General features: G+C 36.1%; 1 protein-coding gene across 1 annotated transcript in view; it reads right to left on the bottom strand.

The window, feature by feature from the left end:
• ctdp1 (CTD (carboxy-terminal domain, RNA polymerase II, polypeptide A) phosphatase, subunit 1) overlaps nt 1-14,747 on the bottom strand; it is a 131,767-nt gene extending 117,020 nt beyond the window's left edge. Inside the window, exons 1-7 of the mRNA XM_048201892.1 lie at nt 14,082-14,747; nt 12,498-12,581; nt 12,176-12,269; nt 9,473-9,601; nt 7,961-8,111; nt 6,541-6,631; nt 3,944-4,110 (exon numbers count right to left, since the gene is read on the bottom strand). Coding sequence (XP_048057849.1) covers nt 3,944-4,110; nt 6,541-6,631; nt 7,961-8,111; nt 9,473-9,601; nt 12,176-12,269; nt 12,498-12,581; nt 14,082-14,353 — 988 coding nt within the window. The 5' untranslated portion in view covers nt 14,354-14,747. The remainder of the gene's footprint in view (nt 1-3,943; nt 4,111-6,540; nt 6,632-7,960; nt 8,112-9,472; nt 9,602-12,175; nt 12,270-12,497; nt 12,582-14,081) is intronic.
• Nucleotides 14,748-15,096: the final 349 nt, after the last annotated feature.

The following is a 15,096-nucleotide window of genomic DNA, read 5'->3' on the forward strand; positions in this document are numbered from 1 at the left end:
ATAGTTGCAGGCTTGTGTTTATATTACATACATCACTGAGTTGGATGACATGCCTGCTTTGTACAGCAATCTGCAATACGGGAGTTGTCTATATTCCATAGTGAGATACCAAGTGAATGTTTGAGCATTAGGTTACTTACGTAACACCGGTTCTCTGATAACATGAGTGAGGTATCTTACCGCACTTCACTTTTTGCAGTTTCACAGAGAAGAGATATGCTGAAAAGGAAGTAGGGACCACCGGCGGTATTTATTAGGGAGGCGGGAATCCCACATCATTATTGGTTTGTCAACTGACAGATGTACTGTTATTGGTGCTTCCAGAATCTGTCACGCCAGAGGCGGTTTCCATAGTGAGATACCTCACTCATGTTATCAGAGAATTAGGATTCCGTAGGTAACCTAATGATTTCATATGAGTTAATGCATACTTTTTTTATATAAAAAAACATTGCATATATTGAGCAGTGATTTTAAACCAGCAAAATTACAGTAGGGCTTCAGACCTACTTGTGCAATGGTTCTCAAGCATGGGTCTGGGGCCCAGCAAACTTACAAGGGGCCACAAGATGACTTAAAGTTATAAGCATTAAAATAAGCAAAAAAATAAAAAATAAAATAAAAAATAAATAAAGCTATTAAAATCACCCCCTTACAACGGTTTTCTTTCTGAAGAACCAGGATTCAAAATGCCCATCTAGGTGTGTATTCAGATAAATATAGTCAGTTTTGGAACGTAAATAGTTGAGAAAGAAAACACGTTTTATAGCAGTATATTGGGTGAATGCATAAGCTCATAAGCCTTATAAACCCGCTGCTGTGTCTCATGTTAATCAAAGAACAAAAGGCAAAGAGAGAATCACTGCTCTTTGACTGAATAACTTCTCTAACTTTAATTTTAAGCATTAAGCTGTATTTAATTTTTACAATGAAGACTATCCAGTGTTATTTTACATTTTATTACATTAATTTCTGTAGTAGCCTATTTATTACCTGAATACTACTTTTAGATCCACCTGAAAAACTTAAAAGCCGTGTTTATTTCAATTGTCTCCTTATTGTATTGTATTTTTTTGTGCTATCGTTTGCACTTATTTTATTACTGACTGTTTACTTGTCCTTTATTTGTAAATTTAGTTCAAGCATTCAAATAAACCCTCCTTATGGCCTTTTTATAATAAATAAACATTTATCTAATTATGCCAAATTCTAAAATATTTTAATCGGCTAGAAACGGAGTTAAATTATTATTTTTTTTAAATCTTTCTAATCCGTCTTTCTTCCACCTATGTCACATGTGACCTTTCCAACGTTATTACGTAATCACAGAAGATGAGCATTTGTGGTTAAAAAGTAGTAAAGTGTTTTTTTTTGTTTTTTTTTGACTGATCGTTTCGCTAGATAAGACCCTTATTCCTCGGCTGGGATCGTGTAGAGCCCTTTGAAGCTGCACTGAAACTGCAATTTGGACCTTCAAACCATTGAACCCTGTTGGAGTCCTCTATATAGAGAGAAATCCTGGAATGTTTTCCTCAAAAACCATAATTTCTTTTTGACTAAAGTAGTAAAGACATGAACATCTTGAATGACATGGGGGTGAGTAAATTATCAGGAAATTTTAATTCTGAAGTAAACTAATCCTTTAAAAACTTTTGTGGATTTCAGGCCTTGAAGTCAAAAAGGTTGAGAACCATTGCACTAGACATCTAATTGGTCAGACAACCACTAACTAACTGATTTTTGGGAAAATGTAATTTTGCACATCCCTCACATGATTTACAGATGGGAGGCCAACAACAAATGCTTTCAAAAGAGAAGCTCCACTTGAACCCCTGTTCACCCAGTGAACTGAGTTCGCAAACAGACATTTCTTATGTTATTTTAATTTTGTTTCCAGTGTACCCAGCCCTCAAGGACTCATACTTCATATTGCTCTTAACAGAAAGAGGTAGAGTTTTCTTCAGCCTCTGCATATTCCTGTGAACTTTCTTTAGTTTCTGAAGGAGTAAATCAGTTTTATAGTTCCCCTGCTGGTTGGCACATTGACCTCCACTGGCTGTGCGTTCCCTGGAGCTGTTGTAAAATGCATCCTCTGATAAGAAGATTATTTTAGTGCTCACACAGAGGGGTCACACATATGCCTTTATTAAAACACCACCATCACTTCTTATTAAACCCTTCCTGCTGAAAGCGAGTGGAGCTACTTTTCCACCCAGAAAAGTTTGACATTTTAAAGCAAATCTAATCTCCTTTGTCAGTAAATTTAGAATGTGAGCAATATTTAGCTGTAATAAAAATGAACCAGAAAATAGTACTCAAAAAAAAAAAAAATTACATTGATAGACTGAATAGAATAGAAATAGATGTTCCAATACCAAGTGGCAACACACTTAGACAGCATTTTAAGGCATCATATGTGAACTCCTGACATGACGGTTTTTTCAAACAGCAGTTAGTAAAACCATTTTGTCTCCACTTTAAACAAACTCTAAAGATGTGGGTTAGTACATTTTCAGAGAAAATTTAGTGGGGAAAAAAGCATAATTTTCTATCAATAGTGTGCAGCAAATTCACTTCAACCCGATGCAAAATCTGCATGTGGAAATCTTTCACCCTCACGCAAAATCCCGATCACATGGATTCCTATTGACTAGATGAATGACTAGATTGAGGAAGGACCATGGTCTATAGTCCTGAAGCACAGCTAACACAAAAGTCACTTTAAAACCAAGCTGTGCTCAGTTTGTTAACACAGCAAATTTGCGAAACTCTTCTCTCTGAAATCTACACGCTTGCATAAAATTCCTGATCGTGTGAATTCCTATAAACTTGACTGGACTTCGCCCGTGAAAATTTGCCAAGCAAAGGTACATGTGGCTGCCCTTAAAGTATTAGTTCACTTTCAAATTAAAAATCAAATTCAAATCATTTCCTGATAATTTACTCACCCCCATGTCATCCAAGATGTTCATGTCTTTCTTTCTTCAGTCGAAAAGAAATTAAGGTTTTTGATGAAAATATTCCAGGATTATTCTCCTTATAGTGGACTTTTTTTTTACAGTTTCAGTGCAGCTTCAAAGGGCTTTAAACGATACCAGACGAGGAATAAGGGTCTTATCTAGTGAAACGATCGGCCATTTTCTAAAAAAAAAAAAAAAAAAAGTATATGCTTTATAAACACAAATGATCACCTCACAAGTGCTTCCACCAGTATTCTTCCGTATTCTTCAAAAAGCTTATGCTGTATGTACTACACCTATTCAAATTACGGAACGAACGCGGCACCAGTTCCGTTTTTTCTGTAAATTGAATAGGGAAGGTGTAGAAAATACAGCGTAAGCTTTTTAAAGAATACAGAAGGCGGTCTGGCGGAAGCACTTGCGAGGCGATCATGAGGTAAATAATCCTGGAATGTTTTCATCAAAAACCTTAATTTCTTTTCAACTGAAGAAAGAAGGACATGGACATCTCGGATGACATGGGGGTGAGTAGATTATCAGGAAATTTTAATTTGAAAGTGAACTAATCCTTTAAGGCAGTGTATATATATATATATATATATATATATATATATATATATATATATATATATATATATATATATATATATATATATATATATATATATATATATATATTCTTGTAGGATAACACAATCCCAAAAACTCTAGTTTAATCTAATTAAAAATCAACTATTTTACCCAATACCTGTGGGTGCAGCGAATTAGACTATCATACTGTTAGTTTAATAGAATGCTAACCAACATCAAACTATTTGTGTGCCATGCAGAGTTGCTCTTTGAGATGCTCTTGTCACAAGTCACTTTAGGTTAGGATGCTGTCTTAGCCTATAGAGGCAAGACATTAGGGCAGCTCACTTGGGCTAATTTCGAGTTTGCCAAGCTTTAACGTTAATTAGAGTCACTTGGAAAATTAACATTACCTTTTCTGGCCATCTGGGCCTCTCGTGAGCCCGGTGGGGCGTTGATGTCACCGGTGCCCTGGAAGTAGACGTATTTCTTCACTGTGATGAGGTTAGGGGCGAACTTCCACACATCCTCTCTATCGTCTATGATGCACACCATGGAGTCTCCGCAGGGGAACAAATTTCTACAAAAGGAACACAGTTTTTATACTGACATTTTTATATGCTCATATTTAGCAGCTGGTGGTCGGTTATGACTAAATGAACAGCACACAGACAGTGCCAGCCTGCCAAGACCAAAATGTCAATGAGCATTTTATAACATTAACATAAAATACCAAAAATAGTGTGTCCAAAAAATGGTTTGGATAATTAACTGGTCTCAAGGTGATTTCTAGTGGATATATAAGTCAGTTCTTCTCAAGTTTACACAGGGGTCCTAGCAGAGGAACCACAGGTGTAGAGCATCACATTAACTAATGCTAATTAACAGTCATAAACTGTCACAATGCACTGGAAACGAGTATTTGTGCAGTCTGCCTTTCAAACAAATGCCTTGATATTTTGTTACTCAGACATTTTTGATGTGTATCTTGAGCATCCAAACACATTTGGAGCCACTGGGTATATACCGTAATGAGTATAGATTTATTTGTAAATGTCTGGTGCATCTAAACAGCCCCCAAGAACATCTTTCCAACAGCTTGAGTTTTGAAATGGCAAACAAAGTCATTCACACTAATAGAAGCATTGGGCTGCAGAGACTTGGCTTCTGTCGGTTTATCGACCTAAAGAAAGTAATCTGTGTGCGGTTGAAGTCTGATCGTGACTGTCTTTGTATGACACTGGCTACTCTGTAAGACTGTTCTTCCTTCAAGGTCAGCATAAGAGCTCCATATGAAACCCACACATATTAAAAGAGTCTAACACAAGGAAAGTGAAGTGAACTGGATTTCCTCCAGCGTAGTTAACGCATAAAACAAGAAAAAACAGACTGTGTCTGGAAGCCTTCAGATGTTTTTGTTATTGATGCAGGATAGTTAATGCTTAAATATTATGACATAATATTATAAATATTAGTATGAGTACACATTTAACAGACCTTAAACACAAGATACAGGAATGTAAACTTGTGAGAGGTGAAATAGGTAAGACAGAAAAAGGTGCTCCCCAAAGTTTTTTACATTACAAGCTTAAAAGTACCCTTTTCAAGTCATTTTAATGATTAAAATGTTAAACGTTCAGCTTCAAATGTTTACGGAGTGTATCACCTCAAAGGAAATAACATGAAGGATGTACATGAGAGACAAATGCTTAAAGGAAATGAAGGGAAAGACACCCAAAATGTTTCACAGGCTCAAAAAATATAAATTCCATATAAAGAAAATCATGTTACATTAATGACTACATTGAAGTCCTAAATGTATTCAGTGTTCTCTGTATTCTTGGTCTATCACGCAGTGCCGAATGGATATAGATGTGGGTGAAAAGCAGGGGTCTGCAAGAGTGCACCTTATATCAGTGCTTGAAAGCAGTCTTAGGTTTAGTCTTAAGTTGAATCAGAGCTGTTCTCTTCTGTGCACATGCACTCATGCAGAGAACCTTTGTGCACACGGCTGGAGTCAAGAAAATAACTGCCAGCATTTTCACATGAGGCTGACTAAGCTTTATATTTAACAAGAAAACCTCTTTGGATGCTTGGCCTTTATAATTTAACCTTTAAAAATTAATTCAGCTGTGAAGAATAAATAAAAATAAATAAACAGAAAATTTATGATCTATAATAATATAACCCAACTTCCTTTGTCTTCAGCAAACACCACTAATAACATCACAGCCAAAATCAAACACTAAAATCAAGTCCCATCCCATCCCGAAAACATCACATTACGAAAGTTACACAACCATTCAAAAGTTTGGGCTCTGTAAGATATTTATTTAAGGTGTCCTTGTTACAATTATACATTTAAGTACTGAGTAATATTAATTAACTACATGCACTTACTATAGGGTTAGGGTTTGGTTTAGGGTTAGTTGCATGTAATTATGCATAATCTATAGTTATTACTATAGTAATTAAATGTAATGTAAATGTTTTTAATGTCTTTAATGCTCAAAAAGCCTGCATTTATTTGATCAAAAATACAGTAAAAACAGTAATACTGTGAAATAGTATTCAAATTTAAAATAACTGTTTTAATACATTTTAAAATGTAATTTTTTCCTGTGATGACAAACCAGAATTGTCAGCATCATTACTCCAGTCTTCAGTCACATCATCCTTTAGAAATCCTTTAACATTTCTTATTATGTTGAAAACAGTTGTGCTGCTTAATATTTTTTTATGAAAACCGATATTTTCATGATTATTTAATGAATAGGAAGTTCAAAAGAACAGCATTTATTTGAAATAGAAATCTTTTGTAACATTATAAATGCCTTTACTGTCATTGTTGATCAATTTAATGCATCCTTGCTGAATAAAAGTTTTTTTCAGAAACAAACTTTTGAACGGTAGTGTAAATGAGTTAAATGTGATGCTTTATATCAATAAAGACAATGGAAGCTAAACTACTCCAGAAGTATAAGACTGACATGAGTGAAACATGTCTCACCTGAGGTTGCCTGTTTTAGAAAAGGGGTCGATGCATTCATCTCTAGACATGATCCGATGAGAGAAGAGTTTCTTTTCAGGGTCTAAAAAACCTTTTTAAAAGAGAGAAAAAGTGGTATGTATGAGTGAGAGAAGAAAACAGTCATTTCTTTTAAAGATAAAATATAAATTACAGCTGGAAGCAGAGCTATAAACTCGGTGCTTTCGCTCAGTCCGCCTTAAAACTATTTACAGCTGTAATAAAAGGAAAAACAGGAAAAATAAAATGAATCAATGCTTTTATGTTTTCAAAAGTGCAGCACTGACAAGCTTTCAATCTCCTGTGTTCACAGTACGTACATAAATAAAGAATTTAATTCAGAAAAGTTGAGCCACTTCCTTTATTGTGTCTTATCTACTACTGTTGTGTCCACAACCACACTACAGACTTGGGGTTTGTGGGAAGTACTGATGCCAAGATGCCAAAAACTTGTTAAAAAATGAGACCTCTTCAGGTCTCATTCAAAATTAAATGATGGTACACACAACTGAAACAAAGAAACCTGGGGGACCCACTGTGCTAAAGATATCCTGCAAAATCCTACCTGAACTAAAACCGGACTGTACACTCTCCAAGCATACCAACTACACATCCTATAATAAAATCTCTGAACTAAATAAAAGAATTAGGCCTGGCTTCACAGACAGGGCTTAGATTAGGCCTTAGTTCAATTAGGACATTTAAGTAGCTTTTATAAACATGCCTTAGAAAAAAAAAAAACATTACTGGTGTGCATATTGAGTCAGAACAATTGCACGGACATATTTTAAGATATCAGTACAAATTGCTTTCAGTTTAAACAGCTCAAACATGTATTTTAGTCTGGGACTTGGCTTAAGCCTTGTCTGGAAAACTGTGAGTTAATGTGTCACACATAACGATTGCCATTATAGAGTACAGGTCATATTATAGATGGCAATAAAAGTGAAACATCACTAAACTGATATTGTTTATAAGTCATTTAGCAGATGCTTTTATCCAAAGCAGTTAACGAGACATTGAATGCTAGGACAGTCTTACAGATGACATTTTTTTGTGTTTACTGTCAATTCGTTGCACTAAATATCCAAATACAGCAAACAATGTACTTATCCTCAAACTAAAAAAACTGAGAATATGAACAAATGCTGCCACCTGGTGTCATAGTGAAAGGGCAATACAATCTCTTACACAAACACTATGAGTTATGGGATTGTTTTGCATGTTTACCATCCACCAGGTGAAAATCAAAATATCGCACCTCTTCTCTACAAGTCACATTATTTGAAGTATCATGTTTGTAGCAAAAATGGAGCAGGACAAGTTACACATTTAAGTTTCATACTTATGGTTAGGGGTTTGTTTGTGCTGAGCTGTACAGTGTCTTATCACATCATTGTACCTGCAATGGTGTGAGCGTATAACCGGCTGCCAAAGGTGAAGACGTGCAGCTCATAGAGTTTGGCGATCTTTTCTAGAAAGTCTTTGCAGTGAGGTCGCAGTCGTGTATGAAGCATAGGCTCCCCTCGTCCTAGCTGGAAATGAAAGATTCCCTGGAAGAAAAAAAAAAAAAAAAAACAACATTGCAAAGCAGTTAGAAAAAGGAAAAAATCAACACCATTAGAAAACTATAAAATATACAGTACTGTTCAAAAATTTGGGGTTTGTAGGAATTGTTTTTTTAAGTTTTTGAAAGAAGTCTCTTTTGCTCACCAAAGCTGCATTTATTTGGTTAATAATACAGTAATAACAGAAATATTATGAAATAATAATACAAATTAAAAATGACTTTTCTATTTTAATATATTTTAAAATATAATTTATTCTTGTGGTGGCAAAGCTGATTTTTTTTTACTTCAGTCGTTAGTGTCACATGATTCTTCAGAAATCATTCCAATATGCTGATTTGCTGCTCAAGAAACATTTCTTATTATTATCAGTGTTAAAAACAGTTGTGCTTCTAAATATATTTATGGAAACCATGTCTTTTTCAGGATTCTTTGATGAAAGAACTTGAAAAACAAGAATATATATACATATTCATGGGACTCTTGTCTATACTTCTGCATTTCAATCCTGTCCAGCTGTAGCAGGGGCTTTTAGGAGCATTCATTTCAATAGAATTGTTCTGGAAAGATGCTTTAAAAGCAGTACGCTGACGAATTTTCTGAAAGCAGACATAATACAGTCTTTGAGGAAACCATTTGATCCTTTGATAGCTCAGTTAATGGTCTAGTAATTGTTTGGTATAAGATCTGAAATAGATTTTAGTTTGAGCTGATCTACTGAGTGAATGCACGTCGACAGAATGAAAGCATAACGCCTACGAGAAGAACGAATCCACAATGAAAGATAGCAGAGAAACCGAGTAAGATGCAGTCATTTAAAAGGAATCAATCAATGCTCGGCTGCATTTAGCCTCTTTACAGCAACACTTCTAGTCACAAGCACAATCGCATAAGTTCACAGAAACATGCAAATGAGATCACTATAAAGTCAAAAAATCATACAGCCGTCTATATTTTCTTTTGTTGTTTTTAGTGTTAAACTCAAACAAAATGAACGCACTGTGGATAAATCTGTTGAAGCCATCATAACATACAGTAGCACACCAATGACAGATTAAACTAATGCCTTAAAAATGTCAGAGCACAAAATAAATCAATGACTGAACCAAAAGACAATCTATGTTACTAAAATGACACACAGAATAAAAATCACCAAAACCAGTAAAGACATTTATAATGTTATTTCAAATTATGTTCTTTATACTGAATTGTGTATTATATCCATGGTTGAATGAAAAATAAAATCATGGAATAGAAAAGAGTTAAATTTTAATAATATTTTCCAACATTTTTTTCTTTTTATTCAAACATTTGAATGCTAGTGTAGTGTGATCTTTTACTGTTACCTTGTTGGACATGCGCTGGCAGTGCTGTTCAGTGGTGTGGATCAGCGTTTGGTCCAGATCCACCATCAGCACTAACTTCCTGTTCCTGTGAAGTCTTTGCTGGTCCTCTCGGCCAAGCTGCTCCGCTTGCTACTCAGAGACACAAGGACAAAAAACACATTTTACACACTGGACACTGATGGTGCAAAGTAAAGGTTCCATTCACTAACTGTTTCATGCACAATCCCATATTAAAGCCCCTTTGAAATGTATTTTGACTTCACAAACTATCATAATATAACATATATTTACATTCACACATCACTGCCTAAAATACAACAACACTCAAACATGAACTTAAAGGGATAGTTCACCAAAAAAATAAAATTTTGTCATCATTTACTCACCCTCAAGTTGTTCCAAACCTGTATAAATTCCTTTGTCCTGTTAAACACAAAGGAAGATATTTTGAAGAAAGTTTGCAACCAGGCTGCTTTGGAAGTCAATGGTGCCCCAGAAGTGTTCAGTTTCCCACATTCTTCAAAATATCTTCCTTTGTGTTCAACAAAACGAAGACGTTTATACAGGTTTGGAACAACTTGAGGGTGAGTAAATGATAACAGAATTTTCATTTTTGAGTGAACTATCCCCTTAAGAAAAAAAGAAAAAAGAAAGGTGTGTTGGATCATAATGCTTCCACTTTTCATACTTAAAGGGTTAGTTCACCCAAAAATTAATGACTCACCCTCATGTCGTTCCAAACCCGTAAGACCTCCGTTCATCTTCGGAACACAGTTTAAGATATTTTAGATTCAGTCCGAGAGCTTTCTGTCCCTCCATTGAAAATGTATGTAGCGTCACTACGGAGTCGTGAACGTGGATTGACAACAGACCCGGAAGAGAAGACAATGCTGAATAAAGTCGTATTTTTTGTGATTTTTGGACTAAAATGTATTTTCGATGCTTCGACAAATTCTAACTAACCCACTGATGTCACATGGACTACTTTGATGATGTTTTTATTACCTTTCTGGACATGGACAGTATAGCGTACATACATTTTCAATGGAGGGACAGAAAGCTCTCGGACTAAATCTGAAATATCTTAAACTGTGTTCTGAAGATGAACGGAGGTCTTACGGGTTTGGAACGACATGAGGGTGAGTCATTAATGACATAATTTTCATTTTTGGGTGAACTAACCCTTTAAAAGTAGATCAGCAGATTCTGGTTAATTGGGTTTTTTTTTAAAGAGAGGGATTATGATTCTCCTCCAAATCTGAACAGACAACTAATCAAAATAACATGTATTTCATAGTATTTCGTACTATTTTCTGACAAAATGTTAATTTCTAGAGACTACTTTCACGTTATCTTCTACAACATAAATTACATCAGTATTACCCCACTTGTGATTTTTTTTTTAAGGCCATTACGTGGCTTGAAAAAGGCTGATGCTAACAAGTGGCTAAATGGGACTACAGAGGCAGTTGGGGAGATTAAACGTCATAACGCTGAAAAAGTAAGCTCGGTCCGCTTTTACAGCCTCATTATGCTCATAATTGTACTCTTATAAAGTAGTCTAACTCAAACTTTCTGGGAAAATGTTTTAAGATAAAAACTGAAAGAGTTGTCGGAAGCTTAGTGGTGGTTACGTTGAAGTAGAGCGACGTGGTGTAGTCCGTTTATAGCCTACCTTTAGCTTTTTACTTAAGGCGACTGCATTTAGGCTTCAAAATTCATAAAAGTTGTTCATCTGTAATAATTACCTTGATGGACAAAATGTGTAATCTTATTTTTTGCAATAATCCAAAAGCCTATGGGAAAATCCTATTGGGTTCACAGGCTGCGATTTATTTTAGCTTGTCGGTGAATCACAGCTCTGTGATCAGTAGTAAATGCTGCTCCATCTGAAAGCACTGCGAGTTTGAGTCACTTATAAACCCCTTGTCCAAACAAAAGACAAAATTTAATAACAATTTTACTCCAAACTCACTTCATAATGTCAGTTGAGTATTTGAAATAACATCCTTATGTGAAATCATGTGGCTTTTTACAAAGAATGAGCCACACAACATATTATTTCATAGTTTTCATTACAGTGATAAAGGCTTTGTCGATTGGCGTTGCATTATAAATATACTTTATTATGTAAATACCCAAAAAGTTTTGAAGAATAAACCATATATTGTCGTATTTGTTTGTTTATTAGTTATGTTTAATGAATCAAAGCGTTTCAATCTTCTGTTTATTCAGCTACAGCGATAGTATGATTGCACACAGGGATTTCAGCGGGGCATATTTGGAGTTTCAGCGCAAGCGCGCCCTCTGGCTTTCAGATGGAGCAACATTTACTACTGATCACAGAGCCATGCTTCACTGACAAGCTGCGCATTAAAAAAATACATAAATGAAAAAATTTGCAGCCTTTGCCAAATCACGTTCGGTTTAATTTCAATTAATCATGCAGCCTTAGTACACAGTGCTGTACCTTTGTCTTTTTCCAGATTTTCATATACGTTTTTTACTTCAAATGAAAGTTGTATAATGTGATTCACCTCATAGCTGGTTGATTTGGTTCATGGCTCATAACAAAGACTTTTTAAAAATCCCTGGGGAAAAATTAATGGAAAAATACTTCCGAATTCTACCATCTATATGCACTCGATTACACACACCTTTCAGAATCTCTATCCTCACAAGTGGCAAAGTGTAGGCACTCACCTCTGAGCTGACCATCAGCTCGGGAACACTGTGCACCATGGAGACGGTCGCTGTGGAGAAGGGAACCTGCTGCTTTCCGTTCTTGCTCTGTAGTCTGAAAGGCAGAAAAATGTAAGTGCATCTTCAGGACCACCCAGTTAGTTAAGCACACTACCAGAAATATCTCTGAGAACCAAGACCAGATAAAAACAGGAAAAGACAATAATAGCTTTTTCTGAATGTCTCCTGACAGACGTCATTTCACTATTTGAAGGTAAGAGGAGAGAAACAATTCTGAACTTGAGACTAACAGTTAAAAAATATAAGATGTATATAGACTCACTGAGTTAAGTCCTGGCCACATTCTGCACACAAGCCCTTCATTACAACAGGATGACTGCATTCTTCCACTTTTGCGATCACACCCCTGCCAAAAAGACAAAAATGTGTAGAAATAAACAATACAGGTACAATAATCAAATGCACTTTATACACATACATTATGCTTGTTAAGTAAAAAAAAACAAACAAAAAAAAACAACTCAGGTAACAGTAATCTATATGGTGAGATTTCATTATGGTGAGATTTCACACAATGGATGTGTGAAAAGAAAACAAGCTCATTTTCAGTTGAAAACTGAAAACATCTGACCAATTTCTAATGGACGCAGCACCCTCTACTGTTAAAGACTGCAAAAAAGCAATTAATTGTCATTAAATAAGCTGACTAGTGCAGTTCTTATTAAATTTCATTTCTTATTAAAAATATTGCCCAATAGGTACCCAATACAGCCATTAACCATCACTTCCTAACTGCTAGTTGGTCGTGGGCAGTTTCGGAGAAGGGTTGAAAACTGATTTAACAGCTCTGGGAAATTCTAATGACATCTCTTTAAAATTTCATGTTGAATTTTTGGTTAATAATATTGTGATTTTGGCCAATTATTTTATACATAAATGCAGATTTGTTTTAAAATCCCCCATTCTCACATTTCAAATCCTTAAAACTTACGCATAACAAAAAATCCCTTTATGCTGTGTAATCCTTTAGAAGTGTATTTTGATGATTAACCCCTTGGTGTAAGATTTTTTTCTGCTTTTAGTTTTTTATATTTATTTATTTAAATAGTAGTTGCTGCTATTTGGATTTGTTGGAATTTTATTAAGTTTTGTGGGGGGGGGGGTAGTTTGTTTGTTTGTTTTTTTGCAGCACGTTTTTTTTATTTCACTCAAGCAATACATTTAAAAAAATACTCATGACTTAATTTGACGGACTAATATTCACAAAACTCATTTCAATATGAGGGTTCTTTACTCCCACAACTAAAAAATGTATGCAACAAACCTGTTGGTGGACATGTAAACATTAGCGCATCATGTGGAAAGACGATTTTACACGTTTCTCTTCCAGGACTACAAGACTTGACTGAATTATTCCACTTCCATGCGTTCAACGACACACCCTCTTCCAAAGCCCCGCCCTCTAAAGTCGTGTCAGCCAATCAAATGGAAGCAAAGGACAACGCACAAGATGATTGACAGGCAGAGTGCGTTTCTGATTGGTTAAAAAGGGCGGGCCGCTCCCCCAACTCTTGTTTTACTGTTTACACAGCTCGGGGCTATCAGAGCTTATCTCTCAAGAACACAGTTCAGTGGCATCTCTCAGTTAATACGGACATTTTACGTGTGGTATTAAAACAGTCGCTTCCAACACATTTACATGTCATTAAAAGTGTTAATACTGAGCGCGTGGAAGTTGAGCTGCTGCTGTCACGAGCCCAACGTGAGCGCCAGTGCGCGTGCCACTTAGCTTAGCGCGAGCACGCTCAGCTAATGAGCAAAGGCAGCAAATAAAAACGTAAAGCAATATGACAACTGTTAAATCGTGCTATGTGCTGGCCAATACAGCCATGAGAGCCTGACTTACCCGGGCACGATGACTTGCCCGAGTTGACAGCACAGTTCCCGCACAACTCCAGCGCGGTCCGACTTCAGCTTCCTCTCGGGTCCTCTCGACTCGCTTTCGGCGGTTATCGGCGCACATACTGCGATGACAGAGTCAACGTTCACCAAAGCTCCGGGTTTCACCTTCCACTCGAGCAGTCGCAGGGGACGCGCTCCTGCAGGGCAGCGGATCTCCGTCACCTGCACCGTGGGGCCCTCTGCTGCCGCACCACCGGAGTCTACAGACTCCTCCATCAGAGCTTTACACTTCAGCCAGACACACGCGGCGGACCGCAGCAAGCGCTAAATGAGAATTAATAAAAGGAGTAAAAAAATCTCTAAAACAATCCAGAGGCGTGCAGGAAAATAAAGAGACGAAAATCAGCTGTAATGCAGGACAGGCTGAAGCGCAGGTTCACTCTTCCCGCCCGTAAACAGGAAACACAAGGCTGCAGCACGAGCGAGACTTCTTCCACTTCCGGGAGACTTTAATATCACTCTTCATTTAAAACTGCAATGATATTAGAGTATAATCTGACTGTATTATATGATAAATATAATAATAAAAATTATGTTTGTATATTAATATTGTATTTACATATAAACAATCTAATTTTAAAATAATGCATTAAATATTTACAGTCATATCAAACTGGTGGTTCAGAGAAAATCTGACTTGAGCATTTGTACCAAACTATTTATGTATCCCCTCCCCCTTTTGAGACAGGCAAACGCCTGCTTTGTGATGTAATCTGATGAAATATCATGATCATGCGATACATGCCATCTGTCAAGGGATTAAGCAGCGCGTCATCGCAACGTCTAAACATGTTGGTTTTGGGGTATATTTTCACTTTTGTTTTTACTTGGGTTGAATTTCAAAGATGGATTTACATCATTCATAACTAAATCATTTATTCAAAATGTGATTCATCTGTTATATCTTTTGATGTATGCATTTAGCAGAACTTTTTATCCAAAGTGGCTTGCAGTGTGTA

The sequence above is a fragment of the Megalobrama amblycephala genome, linkage group LG9 (assembly GCF_018812025.1).
Source record: "Megalobrama amblycephala isolate DHTTF-2021 linkage group LG9, ASM1881202v1, whole genome shotgun sequence".
NCBI classification, from domain to species: domain Eukaryota; kingdom Metazoa; phylum Chordata; class Actinopteri; order Cypriniformes; family Xenocyprididae; genus Megalobrama; species Megalobrama amblycephala.